Source organism: Manis pentadactyla, chromosome 5, assembly GCF_030020395.1.
Source record: "Manis pentadactyla isolate mManPen7 chromosome 5, mManPen7.hap1, whole genome shotgun sequence".
Lineage (NCBI taxonomy): Eukaryota > Metazoa > Chordata > Mammalia > Pholidota > Manidae > Manis > Manis pentadactyla.
In genome coordinates this window covers 19344030-19369979 of record NC_080023.1, presented here as the reverse complement: position 1 = coordinate 19369979, position 25950 = coordinate 19344030, and the positions used below count along the sequence as shown (strand labels likewise).

Sequence of the window (25950 nt, the reverse complement as noted above, 5' to 3'; positions counted from 1 at the left end):
ATTTTGCCATATTTGCCATATCTGTTTTTCTTTTCTTATAATTCTCTTCATTCCATTTTGAGTTACTTTGAGAAGTATGGGTTAAAAGTTATTAAAACATTTTACATCTGAGCTCCTCTTTGCTCTGTTAATTATTAGTGTATTGGAAATTTAGGTTCAGTCTGGTGACAATCCAATACATGTTACGTTTTGCAGGATCTATAACTTCAAGATCATAGTGTAGAATTCTTTTTGAATTATTGCTTTTTGTGTTCTTATAAATCCTGAGGATATTGAGAAGTTTCAGCAGTTGGATATTTATGTTGTGGTGGCTATAGGTGATGAAAGCATTGGCGTCCTCAGGTTAGGCTTACCTTGGGATCCCATCCTGGACTTTTAATTCAGAACCATAACAGGGCCACAATACTACTTGATTATCCATTGATGGTGTTTAATTCAGCTGAAGCCACAGGACCTCTTGCTGAGAAATTATATTGTCTCTTGGCATGAGTTAACTACATCTTAGAGGTTGAGAAGAGCACTGCCATAGCTTTCCTGGATGATCCCAGGTGGGAGGGAGGGAGGACTTCCTTGGCAATTGGTACACCATTCTTGTTAGTAGGAAAGACACTTGGAAGCCTAGCACGTTTAAGGGAAAATGAAAGCTTTATAGAAGGCTAGTTCATAGAGGAAGATTCAAACGTGATCATATATTTTTGATGCTGAGCAGAGAAGCTGCCTGGAGGAAGGAAAGAGTGCACTGGCCAGGCACTGACTGGCAGGCAAAAACGAGCAGGTGACCATCAGACCTCAGAGCCTGGTTGGCTAAGATAGAGGAGAAGAAAGGATTCATGGCCTTCTGCGGAAGGAGGAAGAGTATGAATTAAGATTTACACAGGTTATATAAGGGAAAGTGGATGGGTCCCTAAACAGGAAGAACTAGTATTCAGTTGCTGTTTTCCTCAGCTCTTACAAAAATGCTGCAACTTTGATAAAATCCTGTTCTTATTATAAAGGACTAGAGACCAAGACTTGATTCTTTCGTTATGAATTCATTAATTCAACATTACTGTGCCAGTTATCAGAATGGAGCTTTTGTTGAGAAGTGCTGTCACTGATTAATATTCACAATTTAAAATTACATAGAAACATTTAGGGATTTACTGTCTCCTTCCAATTGTGTAAAACAAAATATGATTTGATTCATTTATTTAATTATTTAGTTCGTTCTAATAGAGAGATAATAGCTAGCATAGAGTAGAATGTAATAAATATTAAAAGTCTGGAACAAAGAGAATGTTTTAATACGATTTTTTAAATTCCACCAAAATAATTTTGTTCTGTATTACTTTCCATTTGGGCACCTTTTGTAAAGTAGTGTCTTGTCTTACTCTTCATTTTATTTATTTATGCAAAATAGAGTTTATAATAGGATTGTGGTAAAACTAACAAAATACCTTTTTAGTATTAAAGTTTTAAGATGTGGGCTATATTTAAGGTAGGTTGTTAATGGGCATTGGAGACCTAACCAGAATTCCTTTTATAAATAGTTAACTGAGTTCCTCTCATTTGGACTTCTAACATAGCACTAATGCTGAACTACTTCAAGTTCTTAGTGATCAATAAAGGTTGAGAATGCAGTACATATATTTATGTGAGGGTAGATACTTCTATCTGTTTTGATTGTGCTTGACATTTATTCAAATATTTGAATAGTTAAAGCTATAATAGTTTAAGCATTAAAGTTTACTCACCAATAAATCACTGCTATTCATCTTTTGACTAAGACTTAAAATAGCTGCTTTATAGATTTGGTGTTACTAAAATCCAGTAACTATTCTTTGATTTTATTTAGTTTTTATTAATGTTGTCTATATAAATAGCTGGTTTTCCTATAGCTTATTTTAGTTTACTAATTATCATGGTATAGAGCATACACTGCACACACACACAAAAAAAGACATGGCCCTTGTGGAGACAGTTCTATAGTTTTAAAGAGAAACTTAATACTCCACTATCTGAATATATACTTATTGTGGTGCTGCTGGGACATTTACACACAAATAAATTGATGTCCTTACTGAATTGGTATACCCCCACCCCCTCCGCCAGAGTACCCTGGGGACTAAAACTCCAAACTAGTTTAACCTAAATGTATTAATGTATTACTGTGTCCAAATAGAATTCAAGTAGAGCAATTCAGGTACTGAGTTCTGCTTTGAAGTGGGATTATTGCAGTAAATCAAAGTAGATTCCATTAGAGGGCAGGTTGTTGAAGGGGGAGGGGGTAAATCTAGATGACAGTTTACTCTTAACCCACTTAATACAAAAAGATAAAGTTGGCAGTAATGATGAACTTTTTACCATAGGGTATGTTATCTATTTGGGATTATTTATCTGAAATAATTATTTGGTCAGTATTGTTTGAATGCTTACTGCCAAGTTACAGCATAGGAAGCTTGGACCATTTATGTGTATTTCTATTGGTCATATATAAGTCCCTTGACAAAATCAGGATTACTTTGTGTTGTGACCAGTTCCTAATAAGATCATTTGTCACTTAAATCTAGAACATACTTAGGACCTGTCTCACCCCACTGTTGCGGTTCCAAGGCAGCTAACTTGTCATCTCATTTATTTGTCTGTTCTTTTGCATTATGTATGTGTGTATGTTTTCTTCAGCCTTAGCTTTCTTATTTAGCCTTTCTTTTCTACAGCTCTTGTGGTAAAGTCATAGTAGTAGTTTCCTCAGTCATTCAGTTTATAAATGTGTTTGTCCCTTTATTGTCCCAAATCCTACCTCTCATGGTTTCAGAACTCTGTCCTTTTTCTCATGGTTATAGATACTTAGTAATTGTTAAATCTATTTTTATTACCTAAAGCTTTTTTAATCAAATCACTTTTAGTTTTTGGGAAAAGCTTGAAAATCATGTTTCTTGAAGGTCTTTTTTAATACTTATATTTTAGAATTTTGCATTTGGGTGGCAGTAGACTCTATTAATAAAGATACAAGGCTTGCCAAGTTGGCATAATCACAAGATTCTTTAAACACTTGTAGAAGTACATTTTTGCACCTACTTATAAAAAATAATTTGTTACGCACATCCAAAGAAAACACATGCACACTAAGTGAAATTATTTTGTGGAAAAAAAATTAACTACTTTAAAATACTAAGGAGTTGACCACATCAAGAAATTCCATCACACTGTATTCTGTTCTAGAAGAAATACAAGAAATTATTTTTCACAGTAACTTTTTTTTCAAAAAAAGTTAATTTCCTCCAGTATTCCAGAAAATCACAAGACCTCCAAGCATATGTAGTCACTTCTGTGTAGTTTATAAGGACTTTCCACAGGCATTATCTAATTTTATTTCTTTCAACCTTGTCTTAGTTAGACTAATAATAAGAGTTATAAAAGGCAATTGAGGCTTGTGGATATTAAATCCTTTCCACTATAACTTAGCTACTTAAAGTTTGATTATTGGCTCTGCCACCTACCCCTAAATTCATTGCTTCTTCCACTATACCACACTTGACTTTCTAGAAAAATTAAACTTGGTTATATTTACCGAAGTTTATTGGTCAGCCTTATAATACCTTGGTTTTTGTTTCAGTTCTGATTATTGAGCATGCCTGTCATTTAAATATCTTGAAAATTTATAGTTGGCTGCTCAACACCACAGGGGTTACAGGTACTGAACCTTCTGCCACATGCAGTCAAAAATACACAAACAGAAATTTGACTCTCCAAAAGCAACTAATAGCCTGCTGTGGACTGGAAGCCTTACCAATAACAAATTTATACATATTTTATATGTTATATGTGTTATATACTGTATTCTTATACTGAAATAAGCCAGAGGAAAGAAAGTCTTCTCATGTTGTTGCAAATTCCAATATACTTAGTGCAAAAGGCCACATATAAGTGGACTCACACAGTTCAAACCTGTGTTGTTCAAGGGTCAGTTTTATTTAAATAACATCAAGCCACCTGTGGTTTCTTACCTATTTACTAGTTAGCAGTCTTTTCAATTGACCAATGCAAAAAGGAAGCATTATGGTTTTAACATGTAAATTATTCTAAAATATTATTCTGTTAGTGATTCTGTAGCTTGTTTTAAAACCTGCAGGATTTCCTAACATTTTGAGTCCTTTCACTTCCTGTATGTGCCTATTCTTGCCTTTATACTCTTATTTTAAGTTGAACCTTCTATTGCTAGCATGCTTCTATCTTCTCAGTAACCTTTCCTTGTCTTCTCTGTGGAAGTACACCCTTTTTAAATCTCACAGAAAATCTGTGGTGTTGTTTACACTTTCTAGCCATGTCTAATCTTCCTTTACAAATGTTAAAGCTATAAGAATAAGGCTGTATATGATTCATTTTATGTGTCAACTGCTTGCATATACAGGCATCTCCCACTTAATGGCAGTAATCTGTTCTTGAAAGTCAGATGTTCTGGGAAAAATGCTAATGAGGATTTCATTTTCCTATTGTTTAAAAAGAAAAGTTGCATGTAATTTTCCAGCCTTTAACCAGTTTTCTAAAACATACCTAAAATATAGTGAAACACCGACATAAGAAAAAAAAGCCAACATGTCAGTATGTAAATGTTTTAAACATTTTCCCCTGGCAATAAAAAGTTCAAATGATTGTTAACATTGTTTTGTATGCACTAACATCCTCCTTAAGAGCGTATACTTTCTAAAACATCTACATTCAACTCTGATGATCTGCCAGTTCTTCTTGGATTATAACTTGATATTCCCCCTCCCCTGCAATGTGCCATTTTGTTTAAACTGTTGTTTTGGTAATGCAAAGTTTTTCTGTGTAAATATTGCCTGAAAATGTGGAAGTATATGTCCGTTATGTGTAGTTTGGAAATATTAATCAAGAAGTGTTGTGTCAGGGAGACATTCTGTGTGAGGTGAAAGCTTTTACTGCTTTATCAGTATTTTTTTTTTGATGCTGTCTTTCAATTTGAATAATCAAAGCATAATGAGGTTAAGTGATAACCTTAAGTAATGACTTTTGTTGAAGAAGGAAGTTGCTATGATGAGCTAAATGAAATTCTGAATTCTTAAATATTAATTTATTTATGTAACATAGGCCATTAAAGATTAAACCTTATTTTTAGTTTATTTACTGGTTTGAAATTTGTTGTTTAGTGAAAGTTAATGGCTAATCTTACTGATACTTGGTTTTTACTTGACTTGTAATTTATATGCTATTTATTTCTTAACAGGTAGTTGTATCAACTAACATTGCAGAGACATCTTTGACAATAGATGGTGTGGTATTTGTGATTGATCCTGGATTTGCAAAACAAAAGGTAGATATTTAGTTGTATACTTTTAATTAGTGTTAGTTTATTAGTACTTACTGCCTCCTCATTTAATAGCTGAAATTTACTTTTTAGAATTATTTTCATGTTTTTCTTGTGTTGAATTTTTCAGACTTCGGTCTTTGTGTTCTAGCTGGCTCTCAGATATTAAACCCATGTTTAATGTTTAATCCTAGGCTTTTCTTTTAAGGTTGCACTGGTCTCTTTGTTTCTGTGTAGTGATGAGTGCTGTGGTCTGTAATGTCTTATTAAGGAGTGTGGGTTAGTAAGAGTATAAAACCATCATTCCTGTAGATTAGTCACTTAACCAATTAAAATTTGAGGGTCAGTTGTGTGTCAGGCACAGTTTTTAAAAACAGGTATTATCTTAACCTTGTAGTTTAACAGTACTAAGTATCAAACACTTTGTGCCAAAGGGAGTAACTATTCAATAAATAATGTGTATATTTTATTATTTAAAGATCTTTGATTACATTTTGTAAATAAATTGGAGAATTTGTTATAAATAATATTCATGTTTTTGATGAAAAACTTTCCCTTTAAACTGGCAGCATGTAACTGACTTCTGGACTAAGCTCAAAATACTGTTATTGATGTCCATCCTGAACATTGGTTATAGAGATTGACAGGTTCTTTTCAGGCAGAAGCCTTCAGCACTATTCACTATAGAAAAACAAGGTAAAACTGATAGAACTGAAGTTATTTTAAATTAGAAAAAGTAAAGATGATGTAAGCTATCTGTGTGTTAGGTAAGAGCCTTTTTATATCAGCTAAGTCTTTCAGAATGATGGATTCATTACCTGAAAGTAAGTTAAGGCATAAAGATGATGAATTCTTTGTTTCTGTTGCAACGTGATTTATGGCAGTCATCAATGGTACTTTATTTTGGTATCAGTTGTGGGCTTTAGATACTTCTGTTAGATCACACTTTGTGTTTAACTGAATAATGAATCATTTTTACATTATTTCCAATAGGTGTACAATCCTCGAATCCGAGTTGAGTCCCTTTTGGTGACAGCCATTAGTAAAGCTTCAGCTCAACAAAGGGCTGGTCGAGCTGGACGTACCAGGCCTGGGAAATGCTTCAGACTTTATACAGAAAAAGCTTATAAAACAGAAATGCAGGTAAAGGATTTTGCTGTATCCTTCCTATATGTGTGGAAGGTTAAGTTGAATTTGTTACCAGAAGAAAATTGCTTCATTTATTTCATCTTTGCTTTAGCACACCATAAGCTCCTTAGTTTTGCTCTGAATGAAATTTATGATGCAATCTGCCAATACAACTCTGTTACCGTTCTAAGTGGATGGAGGTGGACAACCCTATAAAGATAGTTTGCAGAAAGTATCTGATTTCTTTCTAGTCGATTCCACAAGTATTTTTCTCTTCTGAGTCCGTGGTTTAGAAGTAATGCCAAAGAAAATAAGGAGACAGAGAACAGATATGTTTTCTGAAGTAGCTAAGGAGACAGAGAACAGGTATGGTTTCTGAAGTAAGAGAGTTAGGGAATGTTTAACAGAACATGTTTTTGTTTTTTGCTAGGATAACACCTATCCTGAGATATTGCGTTCTAATTTAGGATCAGTTGTGTTACAATTGAAGAAACTTGGTATTGATGATTTGGTGCATTTTGATTTTATGGATCCACCAGGTATGAACTCTCAAAGGATATTTTATCAAACCTTTCAACCAAAACTGACTTCCTCTGTATCCTATTCAGTGTATATATTATATACATTTTACCTTTTCTTCCATTATGTATCAAGAGAAGTCCTATGTGGTTACCATTAAAACTAAAAGAGTGACAATTATATTAACATTTTTTTCTTTTTCTTCAGAATAACTTAATTATTTGGGCATGAAAATACGAGAAATTTCCTTTTTCTCATTTTAAGGACAAATAGTTTGATAAATGTTAACAATTACTTAATTTACTTAGGAAAATGACAATTTTAACCTACTATATAGGAAGATTTTGCAATTTTGTATGATTGTTTGCTATATTTCTGTAATTGAATTTGATGACAGTTGAGTTTGGTCCACTGTAGAATAAAAAATGAGAATGCTTATAATAGTTTGTCACAATTTTTCTTATTAAGGCAACTTGTCTAATATTAGATTGCGTTTTACCCCTAGCTCCTGAAACTCTGATGAGAGCCCTAGAACTTTTGAATTATCTGGCTGCTTTAAATGATGATGGAGATCTGACTGAATTGGGATCCATGATGGCAGAATTCCCTCTAGATCCACAGCTCGCTAAAATGGTTATTGCAAGTTGTGACTACAACTGTTCTAATGAGGTCCTATCTATTACTGCTATGTTGTCAGGTAATAGAGGGAAAGGAACTAAAAACCCAGCTCCTCAAAGTTTGGGTGGACTTTACTTTTGGTTTTGTTTTTTAATATTTAGTATGATAGTGGATTTTATAGATGGTTTTAAGGAATTCACTTTGTTTCCTAAGTATCTTGTAAATAGCTTCATATTGACACAGTATCAACAAAACTAAAATAAGTCATTGTGCACAAAATATACTAAAAAATCTTGGCTTTCTTATGTGCAAATAAAAATTGCAGTAAGAAAAGAGTAACTCTGAACACAGTTGTAACTAAGTTCGTTGGTAGATTATCATTGTTGCGGTTTATTACTGAGAATACAAGCAGAACTTTGTTCTAGTAATTGGCGCTATTGAGTAAGCCTTAGATGAACCCAAACTATCATTTAAAGTGAGCTTTGTCTACATGTATAGGTATGTATTCCAGCAACAGACAGACAAACGTGAATTTCAAACTTAGTATCAATTAAGTAGAAGTAGTAATGTAAGATTTTAGGTTTAAAATCTAATCCAATGATAATTCTTTTATAATAGCAGGAAAACACTTTTTATAAAAGAAATGCATCTAATAGATAAAATTGCTGATTTTGAAAATTAAAACATTAAGCTCAACAAATATTAGTGCTCTTCTTAGTAGCAGTAAAACTTAATCCACATGAATAGTAACTTGGAAGTTAGATTTGCCATAAAGAAGAAATACTGTTAACATACAAATGTACACTCATTCTTACAGGAAAAAGTAGAAGCCATCTTAAGTTTTTACTGACAAAGTACTCTGTAATACTAGTTTCAGTACTGGGGAAAATTGACTTTAGTCCCACAGTGGTTTATTGGTCTTAATTATACTTTAATGCCTCATAATTCAAAATCTTATATGAAATTAAAGGATATTGAAAAATTTCTTCATAAAATTTTGGCTTAGTTTAGGTGTATGGTATATTTTAATGGTGTGAATTTTTTTAATTTAAGAACTAGTTAAAATGTTTTTTTGCTGAGTTATGACTGATCAGACTCAGAGCAGATGGGCAGGGCAGTATCGAATCATTTTAATGAAATTGTAGTCTCACTTGCGGAGGTGGTGGTAGGTTGTTGTCTGCCTTTCTTCTATGTTGTTTTTGTTAGATTCTCCTGATTGTACTTATTCCAAGAAGTTAGTTCATAGAGAATGTGTGGGGCAAGAGTTAATTATTCGTATATTTATTTGTTACCTCCCCAGTTTTGATTCTTTCAGGTTCTCTTACCAGGCATATTATGTAATTCCCATTGTTTGAATTTAGAGTATTAGGCCCTTAAAACGTTGGTCATTGTGATGCAGTTGAAATCTTCAACTACATCTCTTTATTTGTAGTAGGAGTTCTGCAAAACTTAGGGTATACTGGTCGTCTTCTGTAGCACACCAAGAGAGTGAACATTTATGTGCGGCAATTAAGTAAGCATGACATTTGTGGGGGGGAAATGTTAAAAGGTGAGGAAGAAGTCATGGAACAAAAATAGGTTGCTGAGCTTGTAATACTTTGTTTTTCCATTTAAATAATTTCTGAAGTTTTCAGGACCTGATATAAATAGTGCAAATCAGGGGCCTTATGGAGTTCTACTTACTCCCATTCTTAATTGGTGGTTAGTTCACATTAACCTTCACAGCTATGAGAGGTTTCTGTACTTTCATGAATTAACCTTGCTTCAATTACATTAAGCAAGACTTTTAATAATTACTGTGATCATGTGTCATTGTCTCTACTTGGCTTCTTTGGCATCTTTTTAAAGGGGAAACTGTATGGGAAAGTAATTTGATACTGTATTTGATCTCATTGTTGATTATTCCCATTATTTTCTCTGAACTGATAATTTATAATTTTTTTATTGACATAGTTTTAAGAGCTTTAAAAATGTGTTGACAAAGTCCCAAGCTGTTAAGTATTTTTATTTTCATATTGCTTTTGTGACTATGGAATTGCTAAAGTGAATTAAGGAAAGTTGTATTTCAAAAATTGTAGTGCACGCTTTGTAACAACTGAAAGTTTTGTGTGAATTAATATTGAGGCTCTAAACAAATACATATTTTGATGACCCTTGAAATGACTGTTTCAGACTAATTGTCAACTTTTTTTAAATACTGGATTTTGCTTTTATTGAGGTTTCGATTCAAGTTTTTTTTTTTAACTTGGGACTTTATTTACTAATCTTTTTATTATAATGATGGAAAACTAGGGTGACTATCCCCAGCCTTTTTGAATTTTCTTAATTCAAAGGCGGTTTAACCTTCCACCACTACTGCTATCATCAAAACCCAAGATTTCATGATTTTTTTTATGTTTTCATATGCTGCTGCTCACCGGTGCTAATAGTGATACCCACCAGTTGGTAATAGCCACCAGCACTAGGGAAAAAAAGTACAAGAAATGTGGCAATAGACTGGTTGGAAAGTTGTTTTTAGCCCTGCAGTGGGCAGGTATAGCTTCATAACTTTCATAGCCATTCAGTGGATTCAGTGAATGGCCTTTTGAGCATTTACCTAAAAGGCTATTGACACCATAATTCTGGTTATTGGTAGAACTATCAGCACTGGTTTTTTAAGTAAGTTGAGCTTTCTAGTACTTTGATGGCCTTCAGAATAGCTGTTTTGATGCCTACTTTTAGATCTAGTTAAAGTAATGAGGTGCTCTGTAGCTTTGAAATCCTCTTGTCTTACAGATGTGGTTAGGTGTTGATGTACCAAATCAAGGTAGTAAACAGTCCAAGATGCAGTTGGAGGCCATCCTGCCCTGCCCTATGCTCTGTGAACTGACCTAGCTAGGCCTTGTTCCTCTATCTGTGAATGCGTGACTCATCGATATGGGCGTTTGTGTTGGGCCCATACCAACCTTGTTTAGTCCCACAGTGTTTTGTTCGCCCCACGGAGGCCAAGAAAGCTGCAGATGAGGCCAAGATGAGATTTGCCCACATAGATGGAGATCATCTGACACTGCTGAATGTCTACCATGCCTTTAAACAAAGTAAGTATAAATTAGATTGAAGGCACTCTTTGTCTAAATGTCACTTGCAGCATATAAAATGTTTCTTTGTCTCAGTTTCATTTATTATCTATGACAACTTTACATTAGAAACCCAGAGGTAGTTTAGAAAAAACTCCTGACTAGCATTTAAAATAGAAATTGCCAATCTTTTTCAAAGTGGTTTACTTTTATAATCAGGGAAAGCATTGATGATACAAAGCTGGAAAATACAGTGATAAAAATGAAATACTTAATATAAAACTTACCTCTAACATACAGAATTTGGTAACACTTGCTTACTGTTTTTTCCATAGTTTTGCGTGAATAGTTATATATCTTTTACAGAATTGTCACTGTCTAATATTTTCACTAGTAAATAGGTCTTTCATAAAAATAAAACTAACAAAATAGGAAAATGAGCTATAAATATGAATGACCATTCTCAGGCTACAAGTGTTACATGAACATGAGGGGAAAAATTCAAATCTACTTTAGTTAAAAAAAATGCATTAAAAAGTTACCATTTTCTCACCTGTAAAATTGGCAAAGGTTAAAAACAGTCCTTAACTATGGAGTAGTGGGTTTAATGGAACTATCATACACCAGAGGTGGGAATATAAATTGATGTCTTTATGAAAAGCAGTAGATTTTGTTACAAGAGCCTTATCTAATTTATACCCTTTTACCTAGAAATAATCTATGGTCATCTTTTAATTATTCTGTGGACACAGAGAGGTTGAAAGATTTTTATCCCAGAATTACTGTGATAGGGAAAAAAAATGGAAACTACCTAAATGCCCACCATTAGATAGTTCAACAGTTTATACCACACCACATGATGAACTGCTGTTACATCTGTAAGTAATTTTTTAAGAGTGATTTTAGTGACTTGAAGAATATTTTCTAGTTATTTGTTTGAAAGTGAGGAAACAGTAATTTATTGCCAGATGCTGTTGTTGGGGTGAACCATTTGTAAAAATTGAAGGAAAACTTTCGTAAAGGTGAAAAAATGCAGAAATAATCACAACAGGTCCTGAAGATGTTTTGTTTCTATGTGTCCAACTCTAACCTGCTGGATTATACGTAATCAAAGAATGATAGCCCTATATCACCACCTTTTACCAAAAAATTGGGTTCTCAAATCACCCTGGTTTGTGGTTTCTGTTAATAAGTTAGTTTCCTAATTTATAGCATTGACATTCAGATTTTGTACCTCTGGTTTTATTTGTTACTCATTTTTATTATCTCATAAAAATCCTGTTTTACACTCCTGAAATGGATTGTTGGCTTTGGCACATCTCTATAGGAGTAGGGTTGAATTTATTCATCTCAGGGTCCAAGTGTTAAGATGACCAGTATGTGGAACCGAGAGCATACATAGTAGCCAAGGCACTGCACATTGGTCTTACAGGTGAGCTCTGGTGTGGTTGAATAGAATTGATGAATATCAGGTAAGAGAAAGGGTGGAGCCCTTTTTCTGTCCATGTCTAACAAATTTGGGACAGATAAGGGAGGTCATTGAAAAGTGATGGAGAAACCAAAAGGTGAAGGCCAGTACCCAGTTTTCTTCAAGAACATTTATTTTATCCCTTTCCTGTCTAAAGTATTGGTAATACATAATGTTAAAGACTTTATCCCTGATAGGATAGGTCAGTTCAAGAAATATACATATTCCTGCTCTGTGTCAAACTCTTTACTATACTGGTCGATACTATGTGACCGCTAACACACGATCTATGAACAAACTAAAAAAAAAAACCCTGTAACTTCTATAAAGGGAAGAACTTGAGAATCAGCAGATTCGTGTCCATCTTGGTTCTCAAAATCCTGTGATATTTAATAGTAAGTGGAAATTAAAAGATTTCTAAAGGAGCAACATGTTTTTTTTTTTACCCTATTTCTCTCACAAGACATTTTAATTCTTTTAAAATTAGGGGATTGTGTTACTTTGTTAAGCTTTTAATAACTAACACAGCCCTGTTTTTGAATTTTGTAATTGTGCTTTGAAAGTAAAGTTTAGGATTCCTATTAAGAACTGTATTTTGATCTTAAATATAAATGTAGCAGTGCAGTATTTGAAATTAGAGGAGTCTTATATTTGTATTTAAAATGATAAAATTACTATATAATACCTGTTCTTTATGTACGTATTTGACAGTTGAGAGCTTTCTGGGAAAATCGTGAATAGTAGATATATAAAAACTTTATCCTACCCCTTCTAAATAGGATTAGCAGAGGGTGTGTCATGAGTTGCAGTGGTAGCATCTACTCTCTTACAAGCATGATCCTTTCCTGGTAAATAAATGCTTCTCAGCTGCCATAGGGATGATAAGTGTTGATTGGTTTTAGACCTTTTTGCTTTATATACTTCTCTTAATATTAAGATCAAAGGAAATAGGGTGATTGTACATTTCATAGAAATGTCCCCATTAGTTAATACCAAACTTCCAAATCTACACATACTCTTTGGACATTCCATATCCACTTACTGAATTTAGAGTATTTTCACTAACAATTTTTAAATGATACTATATTATTAATTGAAACATTAAGTATATTTGAAAAATATCTAATACATTATAGTTAGTAGTCAAGAGGATCTGTTTCATTAGCGACAGTGGGTTCTCACATAGCAAAGCTAAAATTCATCTTAACACTATTTGTTTAAATACTTTTGAGAAACAAAACTAGATTTAAGTTTTTGCAGCTCCTTATTTTCAGTGGTGTGTAATTCACTGGAATGGTGTGGCTTTATATCTTGAGTTGTTTACTGTGTTGGTGAGAAGTAAATAGATAAAATTATTTTAACAGAATATTCCCTTTTAAAATCTTATCCTTCCTATGTATCAAATTATTTCTCAAAAATTTAGAAATACAGTGGAACTACCATTTATCTTGAAAACTTAAAATTGACATTTTGTTACTTTTTAGCATATGAATTCCAAAAATTTAGAACCTTGGAAAAGCTACAGATGAAAGTCAGAAAACCAACCTTTCTCAAAAGTCCCCTTTTTATAGTCTCAGCTTTGAAATTTCCATTGCTTTTCAGCTTGTTAAAGAACATCAGCATCAGCAAAAATAACTCTAAAGCATACTTTCTATTTCATCTCCTGAAGTTAATTCAGTGTTTTAAGTATCAGTAAGTTCAAATGGATACCTTCATTTCTCATTACACATGAGTTAATTAATAGACATTTTAACATGCCAATTCTTTATTTGAAGGATCAATGTACTCCACCTACTCACTGTTTCTGATATGTGGCTGTATTTTGTAATGCATAAACATTTATTAGTATATACTCTGTTGTTCCTCTGAGAATCTATTAAGAAAATGTTATACATTATAATTGGTGGTAGAAGCCTAGAACCATTGAGAACAGAACATGTCTAAGATGAATACATATCATAGTAACGGGGAGGATCAACACAGTTCTAGGTTTTAAGGGTTTTTTCCTCCCTATTTCACAATAACCTTCTTATTAATTAAAGGGCCTCCAATGTAAATGAACTTTTCCATTTTGACTGTCTTTGGGACATAAAAATGCCATTGTATAATATATTATGCTACAGTTGGAGTTTTTACTTAGATGAGCAACACTAGGTTGGTTGGAAGCTTGTCAAGGATTCAGCAGTGGAGTACTATCCCTTTGGTAACACATAGGGAAATTACTTAAAGTGCTTAAGTAAAAGCCTTCTTTTGTTTAACATAGGAGTTGGTACCAGACATGTCTTAAACTGTATCACTTGTATTTTAAACCTGTTGGTCCACCACTGAGAGTTCCATGGGTCACAATAAAACACAACGTTGTAAGTGCTCCAGCTCAGGAATAATGAAAGAAAAATACACAGCAGTCACTTGAGTCCATTTTTATAACCTTTAAATTGTATTTGATCCTAATCTAAAACTATCTTTTCTTGGAAAATGAGAAAGACACGACATTGCAACAAATTCCCTTAGCATACCCCGTCTGACCATCTATTGGAAACAACTAGGTGGATGTTCATGGGTAAAATGATTTAATTCATTAAAAAATAATTTATTTAAAAGTACTGTTGTGTCTTCCAATAGCCAAAAACCTTAATGGTATTCTGATAGGACTTGACTACAGATTTTTAGGAAAGCTGATGACATTGTGATTCACTTACAAAAATGATGTGGGTAAATCCCCTTTCTGGATTATTTAGCTTACTCTTTATAATGATATTACTCTTTAATTAGATAATACATCTACTGGATGATTCATGGCCCCTCCTTTGTTTCCCTCCCTCCAACTTTGTAGATCATGAATCGGTACAGTGGTGTTATGACAACTTCATTAACTACAGGTCCCTGATGTCAGCAGATAATGTACGCCAGCAGCTATCACGAATTATGGACAGATTTAATTTGCCTCGTCGAAGTACTGACTTTACAAGCAGGGACTATTATATTAATATAAGAAAAGCTTTGGTTACTGGTTATTTTATGCAGGTATGTGCATAATACAGAAATGCATAATTAAATGTTTACATAATACTGTTTGCTTTCGATAATAGGCCTTTGAGTCCACTTAAACACAAAAGTCAGTTTAAAAATACCTATAAATAGTTCTTAAATGTTATGTACAGATTTTGAAAGGACTAAAATACTAAGAAATTGTGGGTGTCTAATGCGTAACTAATTTACTAAATTGCAAAGGTAGTGATCCAGTTGTGTAGAAATGAGTTTTAGAATTACTTTTAAAGTAATGGAGTCTGTTTTTGTAACAAATAGGTATGTTGTCCATTTTCAGGTGTCATTAGCAGCTATTCAAGGTAAATTTCAACTTTTGCCTTTCAGTAAATGTATTAAAAGGTTTATTTAAATCTAGGTCTTAATTGGAGACATAACAGTACTGAAAGGAAGCAGTTGTCTGAATGGATCCAGAAGTGCTGTTCACTTTATTCTTCATGCAGTTCAGATATTTTAAACAACTATTTCATTCACAGTCTTGGAGAGTGATCATTAGTATTTATAACTAAGACATTTTGGAGCTGCAAAAGCCAAAAATGTCTAAAGATAAGTAATAAAGATGAAAAATTTAATATGTTTCATTTAGTTCTAAGTGGGTTATATTGAATGAACTGAAGTAAAGCTTGTCAGGAAAATAGAGTGAACATTTACTTTAAGGATTTGAGACAAATTGTTTTTAAAAAACTCAATTTTTCTGGTTATAAAATTGAAAACAAATCAGTCCATTACTTGAGATGGGATTGGTTTTAATTATCTCTTCTATCTCCTGCTTCTCTTTTCATTCTGTCTTCTGGCTATGTCTATTTAGCAAGATGTGGTGTGCCTTGAAGGCCAGATGAACTCAATAAATAGAATGGATCTAAATACACTGAGTCAGAATAAAAGGAGCTGCATTTTCTGTGTTTGAAATCAAAGCAATAGTAGGAATGTTTATTGTGGCAGCTAATAAGATCTTATGCTTAGTAGTGTTAGGTGAGTAATAGGTATGAAAAGTCTTTCCCCAGACACCTAATATGTACTAGTGTACACTAGCTTTTGCATGTTCTAAAATTTGCTTTTAATAACTCAAAAATGAAGACTAAGGCAACTGAAGCATCATGGATTTCTAATTCTCCCAAGATTTAAGATGTCTTAGAAACGGCATGCAGTATAGTTCCTGTCATCTCATAGGTGGTTAATAAATACTTACTGAATGAAATTGTGTTCATTTGCTGTATTTTTATTAATATTCATTTCTTTTATTTACACATAATTTTTTTTATAGTAAATGTGAGAGAAGGTGTATATGAATTGTCTTTTTTTTTTTGAGAGGGCATTTCTCATATTTATTGGTCAAATGGTTGTTAACAACAATGAAATTCTGTATAGGGGACTCAATGCACAGTCATTAATCAACCCCAAGCCTATATCTCAACAGTCTCCAATCTTCTGAAGCATAACAAACAAGTTCTTAATGGTGAACAAGGTCTTACATAGTATTCACACATAATTTTTTACTTGTATTCTAGAATTGGAAAAGGCATATCATCATCTACTTCAATATTTGTTAAATACTGAGTGTCACCAATTAATGGATTATAGATAGAAATATAGGCAAGAAGCTCATGTACCTTCTTTATTCTTTTTCTCCCCCCATTCTTTTTCATGTTTTTTCCTTGTAGGTCAGTTTTTGCTTTTTACTCCCTTACGCTTTTTTGTGTGTGTGTCTTAAATATGAATCTTACAGTAATTGTACTAGTATTCTACATAGTAGGTTCTTGGTGTTGATACTGTACGGCAGGAGGGGCCAGATAGTAAATATTAATTAGGCTCTTTGGGCCCATTAGGTCCCTGTTAAACTACTCACCTCTGCCCGCCTGTGTGTGAAAGCAGCCATGAACAAATGGGCATACCTGTGTTCCAATAAAACTTTACTTATGAACACTGAATGTGAATTTCATGTGACTTTCACTTGTCACTGAATGTTTTTCTTTTGATTTTCCCCCCAGTGATTTAAAGATGTATGGGCCATTCTGACAGGCCTTAGGAACGCAGGCAGTGAGTTGGCTTGGCCTGTAGTAATTTGCTGATCCCTGCTTTTAACAGGCAATGACAAATAGGTATAGCCATAGAATAAAAAGCAAAAGGTGAGGCCTGCCTGTTCTAATTATGTAGGTAGCTTTATACCACTTTTGTCTTGTAGCTAGCATATCAGAAGCATTGTATTAATTTACTGGGTTTTGGTTACAGGTGGCACATTTAGAACGAACGGGGCATTACTTAACTGTGAAAGATAACCAGGTGGTTCAGTTGCATCCCTCCACTGTTCTTGACCACAAGCCTGAATGGGTGCTTTATAATGAGTTTGTTCTTACAACAAAGAATTACATCCGGACGTGTACAGATATCAAGCCAGAATGGTAAGCAACACGTTTTGTTCTAATAATTTGTTAGCATTTTGCTCAAAATGGGATCTGACTTTGGTTGCAGGGAGTCCTGTCTTTTCAGTCAGAGGACCTTGGGTGTTCTCATCAGCTAGCGATATATTCTCCAGTGTATAAGGTATGGGGTTTGATCTGGTGATATGGTTGACTCTTAAAATCTTTGCTAAGTGAGCAGTAAGACTGTTGGTATGGGTGTGAAGATTTAGAGCCAAATATAAAGTTACAGTGTAAATTAATAGTGTCAAGAGTGTCTTCAGAGCCATTCTCTTGCTGTTTTGATCAATTCAAGTCCTCTGGTTCCTGAAGTCAGTCAATCTTTGTATTTTCTCTGTCCTGTTATAATTAGCTCTCAAATATTTATTATTTATATGTTGGTGTTTTAGGAGGTAAGTGTAACACCTCTCTTTGTATCTCAGCATATTTGATTTACAAAATGTATTCAAAACAAATTGTGTTATTTTAAGCAAAATTACCCTCCTGCCCACCACCCACTCTTTTTGTATGTCTGGGCTTCTTTTTTTTTTTTTGCCAGAAGTCATGCCATTCTTTAACTTAAGATAGGAAATGTCCGCCAAGAATGGTGGTACTAAAAGCAGTTTCTTTGGTTGATGTCACTTGATTATATGTGAGGCTTCTTTCCTACACTGATTTATCACTTTTGACACTTAAATTGTGTAGGACATTCATTACCTTTTTACCTGAAATGCTTTGTTGAGAAAAATTATATGACTAAACATTAAAAAAGAGTCATTCAAGTGAATTCTTTGAGGCATGGAGTTATATTTATGGTTACTAAACTTTGAAAATGAGAAGATCCAGTCATTTGAATATCCAGATGTTTCTTAGATAGCCTGTATTACTATAACTTTGGAGATGTTGATCAGAATACTGTTAAAAGAGAAGAAATTAATGACCTTATGTTAATATCTTTTTATTAATAGAAAGAAAAAGTTCTATGAAGAATTTATCTTGAGTTTTTTTTTAAGTTTATGGAAAACCAAAATCAAATTTATACCTTACTGGAACAACACATTTCTAAAAGTGGTGTTTGTAAGGATTAGGCGTTTGGAATTTTAACTTTGATTTGGATTTGTAAATTTGCTTTTGTTCATCAACATATTAACGAGTAATGCCTACACCATTAATAACTCTAGTGCTTTAATTAAATGTTAATTTGGTAATTTTTCCCCTCCCTCTGGACAGGTTGGTGAAAATTGCCCCTCAATATTATGACATGAGCAATTTCCCACAGTGTGAAGCAAAGAGACAGTTGGATCGCATCATTGCCAAACTTCAATCCAAGGAATACTCACAGTACTGAATTCAATGCATAGAACTGAAGTTTTTCAGAGGACAGCTTTAAAAGACGAATGAACTCAAAAGTTCAAGTTGTACTCTTCACGTTGGTTCAATAATGGCCTTTATTTGAAAGCTTTTTAATTTTTCTTTACAGTAAATATTCCATTCTGATTTCATAAATTAAACATTTATGCCTCCCTTTTGTGTTGACACTGTAGCTCATACTGGAAAAGTCGATCAATGTTTTGCAGTTTATTGAAAGTAGTTCTATATATAACAATGTTATAAGCATTTCTTTAGAAATGGTTGAAAATGCTTCTAAAATGTGATTATCGACCATGGTATGCATGATCGTTGTAATTGTTGACATTCCTTTTAGAAGTTGTGAAATGTTACAACTTGTGCTTATGTAGACACAATCTTCTGTCTCAGTACAGAGGCACTGACTTCAATAAAGTCTATTTATACTAATTTTGGCCAAGGCACTTCGGTATCTTTGTTTTAGTCTCTTCCCAAGTGTGGGGCTGTGTGCTTTTTTTTTTGAAGTATACTACAGTTATGTATTTTGCATCTTTCTACAAGGGCTACTCCTTAGATAAAATAGTCATTAAAGCAGTATTTTTAAGAAAATAGCTTAGCACTTTGTTAGGTTAAACTGGATGTGATTTAATGTAAAGCCTGTAGTTTTTATTCAAAATTGAATCTCAAAAGACAGAACAATGAAAGACTGGCTTTCTCTTCATATTAAAGTTCATTAATAAGACTGATAATTTATTATTTTCTTACCACATTTTTAGCAGAGCTTTTTGTTACACTTAGAGAAACATTCTAAGCACCCTAGCCTCTGAAACAAAAGTTTATTTGTACTAAGTAGATAGTAGGGAATATATATATATTCTAGATCTTGGTCAGTTTTACAACTGCTTTTTTATTCAGTGTACAAAAAAAATAGTGTGTTAAAATGTGAATTTGACTGTCCATTTCCTGTAACAGGCAGTAGACAAGTTAAAAATCATTTCTTAACCACAAATTAGGTGTTTTAAGTGATCCATCAAAGGGTCTGTAATAAATCAATTCCTTTCACTTGAAAACTAAGTACTGTACACATTAATGTCTGGATTCCCTTCTTTTGCTCCACCCTTTTAAAAATACCTCAATGTTAAAGGGAACTTATAGGCATGGGTAATTGGAATTTATACTTCAAAGCATGTATCTAGTATGTGACTTAAGGGAGTTAATTGGGCAAATTAAAGATTTTCTTTAGGCTATTGGAATATTTTTTAGCGTAGTAGCTGCCATTTAATGATGCCTATTGGCTTGAAAGAGTTAATGTGCTTCTGTAAATGCCCAGGGTCGTTCCCATGTAATAATGTACATGCTAAAATAACATTTTAGGTTACCTTTAAATATTTAAAAGTTTATCCTACATTAAGGATTGGCAACATAGCCTGCTAGAATATTTTAAGGTTGTGTTAAGAAAGTCTAGGCACCTCTATAGCATCTTACTACGCTGATAGACAGTGACTGCATTGGAGTTGGGTACTTGATAATAGGGGTTAATGTTGAAACCACGATGTTGATGTGAAACCTTCGTAAGATTATATATCAGTGATACCTTAATTTAAAAAAAGTCTAGGCTCTTGGTCAGATTGTTTTCACTAAAAAGGCAGTGTCAAAGTAACATGTTGCCTGTTAAAATTACGCCACAGTATACAACTTGTAAATCAGCTGCATATCTTCATAATCTGATGTTCTAATTCTAAATAAGTGTCAGTGTAATTAGTGTAAATATTTAATCTTGTGATTTTTTAAAAATCTGAAGTTAGACCATGAGGTTTTCTTACAGAGAAACAAATTACAGGGCTGATAGGTAGAATAAAGTTTGGTATTTGGCAGTTTCTAGTAATGGCAAATGCTTTTTCCATCTTAAGTGATGACTCTGCATTGGGAAGGAGTACATGGTAACAGTAAAGCGAGCTTACCATTATTCCCTATCATGTTGCTCCACTGCCACCAGTTATGCAAGGCTGGCCCTACATCTGACCAAAACTGGGAGTTTCTTAATCATGATGTTAATTGGAAAAGTTACGGCTTTTAAATTTTGTTTCCAACCCCTTTATTTTATAGATTTAGCAACTGAATACCAAAGTGGTTCGAATTTCCCTTGTTCACATAGGTAATTACAACTGTCAACTAAGTCCTTGGTGTAGAACAAGAAAATTAATTCCATAATATCAGGAACTTTTTAAAAGATTTTCTGAAGAACTGTCCTCATTTCTCAACTTAAACCAGTAGAGCTGGTTTTTATTGTGAATATAGTATAAGGAAGGCCATCATCATATAGAACCTTTGACTGAAAGTTGAGGAAATAAATACAGCTTAAGTAGAATGGATGGCACAAAATACACTGTGTAATCAACCCATTTAGCCAGAATAATTTTTTTTAAAGCATTCTACACTCACCTTTTTTATTTAGCATATGGGTTAGTCCTAGAATTGTATAAGATACCTGCAAACACTTGGGATTCACTTCTGAATAATTTTAATAGCCATTCCCTCTGCTCGAATACTTAAAAGAAAACCATTACTTTCAAAGTTATCTTAATAATTCTCTTAGAAATGCTCTGTACTAGTTTTTAATTATTCTTCTGGAGCAAAGCAGTTTAAATAAGGCTTTTCTGCTACCTGATGCCATTTAGATAGTTGTGTTAACTCATCTTTCTTTACCCTTAAGCTGAGTAGCCTGTTTCCTTGTTAACCTTCCTCTTTGATAATGGTTTCTAGATATCTTGAACATTCCTGACTAACCTCTGCTAAGTATTCTCTGGATTGTAGTCAGTGCTGTGGTTCAAACTGGGCAGAGTACTGTATTAACTTGTATGTCCCAAGGGACCAGACATGCAGTAGCTTCTGTTCATGCAACTTATCATTACATTAACCTTTCACACAACTACAGCATACTTTTGGCTCATATTAATCTTACAGTAAATTTAAGATAACTAATTATCATATGATAGTTTTGGATGTAGATCACGGCTGAGAAAAGATCCTAACAGACTTTGGGCAATGTTAATTACTGGGTACTTCACCCCACACATTTAACTGCATCCAATGCTTATCAGGAAACATTTAAAAAATTAAAGATGTTGAAAAATACCTTCTTAAATATTTAGGATAGGAATATCTTGATTGTCTGCATCCTCTAATAGTTCTACAGTTCTAATTATATCATGAAACTAACCTACATGTTTGTTTTATCAGTGCAGTTTTTATCAATATTGAATTTAAAAATGAAGTTGCAGGTCTGGTATATACTTAACTTAAACTGGTATATATTATTTAAACATCATTTTGAATTTTATAGCTTCTGTTTGTGTTAGAGAAAGTAGGGGAGGGTTTGTGTTCTATCTCAGGCATTTCAGGTGCCCTCATATTGTGCCTATGGATAAAACGGATCTTTAGATAACCATTGCACAAGTGGTCCAGTAGTTTTGTATCTTCCCATTGCCACAGCAAACGTGTTTATTAAGAGCTTAATTGCTGCAGTGATTTCTAATTCTTTTGATACACCCTGGCTTAGATTATGGGAACTTTGCTGTTCTTCACTTACTGACAGTTCTCCAGCTTAGACGTGAAATTGCTTGTTCTTAGGGAATTTGAATTTAACCTAGCACAAGCAGTTCTCTAACCACCTCTATCATCAGTTATGTGTCAAGTTTCAGTCCAGAGCTAGGAGTTAACGTTTGGCAAGTTTCCTTACATTTTTAAGAATATGTGGGCATGTTTTGTTCTGTTTGAATAGATTTTTTTAAAACATAAGAGTCTTCATTTGCAGTTAATAGTAGACTGTAATAAATCAAACCTGATTATGAGAACTCAGATTATAAACATGGGAAAACCATACTTACCTAATTTTTTAAAACGTTTATCCTTGAGAGTGATTTTTTTTTATTCACTTGCTGGTGGTACTCCATTGAATTTCAGTATAAATGGCTTGGTACTGATCATTGTTCATTTTATTAAGCACTAAATTGGAAGGCATTCTGTGAGGTTATAAAAATAAAGATTGATTATTCAGAGACTGTCTTGAATTATGGTCTGGTTGTGGTTTAAAAATGCATGCAAAGATCTATAAAGCAAGATATAATGAATGTGGTGAAGATCAAGGAGCTATAGGTAGCAGAAAGGAAAAATGTGTAAAGATTAAGCTAAAGTATTAAGGTAGTGTAAATAAGCTAAGTGAATGGTTGTGTGAGCCATTGGAGGTAGTAAGGGCTGGGATAGAGTCACATCCCATCCTCTAGCCAGTTATGTCACAGTGCCTGATGGGTATTTTAAACAAAGCTGGAAGTCCAAATTTACATGTAAATCTGCCTTTTAGAAATTTTAATTTTTTTTCTTAAAGCAGAGTTCTGGGCAGCCATTTTCAACCTCTGGGTTAAGTGTAAACAATATTGTGAAGGAGGCTTAGTTGGAATTTCAAATATTAGGATTTCAGCAGACACTGAGGGTTTCTTGCATTTCACTAATGACTGACCGTTAGTTGAGTGTCTTCATGTCCCTGTGTGCCACTGATCTCTGGTGAAGTGACTGGTCATATCCTTTGCCCTTTTTCATAATTTCATTGTTGTGTTTAAGAGTTCTTTATGTATTTTGGATCCAAATCCTTAGTGAGATAGGTGTTTTTGCAAATGTTTTCACAGTCTGTTGACTTGTCATTTTCTTAAAGAGTATCTTTTGAAAGGCAGAGGTTTAAAATATTGGTAAAGTTCAGTTTATCCTTTTTTAATCTTTAACGGCTTGTGCTGTTGGTGTCCAGGCCAGTTTTGATGGTGTGTTAAGGGAGCAGCAAGAGTTCAGTTTAGCTGTAGCATGATGTCTATAAACTTCAAAAAATTAGTAAAAAAGACAGTTTAGTAATACAAACCTTACTTAATGTTTCATGAAATGGACAGTCTCCTTTTCAGATAACTGCAAAATGGGGTGGAAGGCAAGAAGTTCTTACAGGATAAAGAACAAGGAAGAGACAAATAGAAAATAACTGATTGTGTTAGGGCCACATAGTCCACCTTATCAGGGTGAGAAGGCCAAGAGTTGGCTTGGCCTTTAGGGATTGGCTGGCTGAATATACTGCATTTCTGGTCAAGCAGAGCATTTAGAGGGAAACAAAAGTTATCTCTTAAGTATCAGTTTGCTAACATGGCACCCTGGGCAGGAGTGGCCTAGAAATTCATGTCAACAGTAGTATAAGAGGGCAGATGAGGCAGACTATGAACTTAGGTTGGGATTGATTTCAAAGTGCAGGACTTTGAAAGCTAGGGTAAGAGTGAATATGAGTTCAGTATAGAGGATAGATGGTAAGGGGGTGAGAGGGACACTTGGAAGCCACTTAGACTATAATCACTCAGGTAATGAGATTGAACCTAAAGAGAAGGAATGTTAAAGGGTGAGAGAGAAAGTAGTGATAGAAAGCAAGTCATCAAAGATAGAGAATGAATGACTTGGCATGCCATCTGTGAATCTAGGCTTCAGATCATTTTGCCCACCAGTTTAATGTGACACTCGGGGTGTTTCATACCAGTTGGAGCCACTGTTTAGAAGCAGAGTTATCACATACAGTTTTCCAGATGCCCGTAGATCTGGCAAGGACGGGCCTACCTGATGTTTAGAGTGGACTCAGTAATCTATTGCACTGGGTTGTAGCTGTTGCCTGTAGGTAGGCACATTTTCTTCAGTTTGCCAGAGCACCTTGCATACCTTCGTTTACTCTAGCTACTTGGTCCTCTAAGGCGTTGAGTAAGAAGGGTTTTGAAGTTGAAAGAGCTTGCAAAGCCTGCTCTTTACAAGAAATTGCGTGGGTAGAATTGGGATCTGGAGGGGAAATGATTTTTTAAAGAAAGGAGCTACCTTAACACTTAGGAAAAAAACATCAGAAAACGGGTTGAGGCCAGGCTTGGTAATGTTAACCTTGGAAATCAGAAAACTTCCTTAGACTAAAATGAAGAGAAGGGAGGAACTCAAATGGCCTCTTTTATGAGGTGTGGGGAGATCTATCTGTTGATATGAGTGGTAGGTGGATCAGGTTCAGGCTTTGAGGTAGAGGAGTTAATAATATGACAGACTTGGCTAGTGGTTTGATTGTGCGGAAGTAGAATCATCAAAGGGATGCCATAGGTCCTGGGCGGGTTTAGATGATCTCGGGTTCCTCCTCTGTGATCATAGCCTAGGAACTGGAACCAGAGAGAAGCTGCCCTGGGTTGAGGACTGGTATAGTAGGCATGGAGAAAGTGGGCAAAGTTCTAAGATTTTGCCGTTTAAGAAAAAATCATTAGGCAAAGCAAGTGTTCTTTATCTATACTTAAGACAATGCATTCCCTGTATGCACTATTGTATGGCAACTAAAGTCTAGTATCAGTGAATTTTTTTTAATGCCTTGTGCTCCTGTGAGTTCTGGTGATGAACACGTCCTGTAAGCTTTGATGAACACTTTATATGCTCCTTAGTAGATGTAACGTGTTTGTTGAGAGGTACCTTCATTTCAGCTCAGAGATTTGTTATGTATATGAAGAATCGTGCAATTGAAAGAAAATTTGTATTACACAAATCTGAAGTATGATCAGAGTGAAATGAGGCATGCTGTCAATCTAAGGGAGTGACTTAAAACCTTAATGAATGGAAAGTTGTTTTAATGCTTACAGAGATGTGTGGTGTTGTTTTTTTAGGTTATATAAAAAAGTCAAATTACTATGATGAGATGTTGGTGAATATTTCAACTCTGGCACTATCACTAGTGCCTTGTCAAAGAACTTAGTGCTGCATTCACAGGGAGAAGTTACTAATATTCTTCATTAGAAGAAGTGCTAATATTCTTCAAAGGGAAGCATTTTAAGTTTTACAGAATGATAAACTTGTACAGTAAGTTGTAAAAGAAATTATTAGAATTTCATCTCTCAGTTCCAGTGGTGAGTGTATGACATTAGTGTATTTGCCTTTTATCATACAGTCTCAGTTCTTGGTACGAAAGCCTACTGGAGACTTATGTAAAATATTTATCTAAAATTTCTTACGTCTTTTTATTTGGCTATTTTG

The 25950-nt window shown here is 34.0% G+C and overlaps 1 protein-coding gene across 1 annotated transcript in view; it reads left to right on the top strand.

Moving 5' to 3' along the window:
- DHX15 (DEAH-box helicase 15) overlaps positions 1 to 19332 on the top strand; it is a 60978-nt gene extending 41646 nt beyond the window's left edge. The window contains exons 7-14 of the mRNA XM_036921002.2: positions 5225 to 5311; positions 6299 to 6448; positions 6864 to 6972; positions 7458 to 7649; positions 10525 to 10647; positions 14928 to 15118; positions 17369 to 17538; positions 18766 to 19332. Of these exons, the coding sequence (XP_036776897.1) occupies positions 5225 to 5311; positions 6299 to 6448; positions 6864 to 6972; positions 7458 to 7649; positions 10525 to 10647; positions 14928 to 15118; positions 17369 to 17538; positions 18766 to 18883 (1140 nt within the window). The 3' untranslated portion in view covers positions 18884 to 19332. The remainder of the gene's footprint in view (positions 1 to 5224; positions 5312 to 6298; positions 6449 to 6863; positions 6973 to 7457; positions 7650 to 10524; positions 10648 to 14927; positions 15119 to 17368; positions 17539 to 18765) is intronic.
- Positions 19333 to 25950: the final 6618 nt, after the last annotated feature.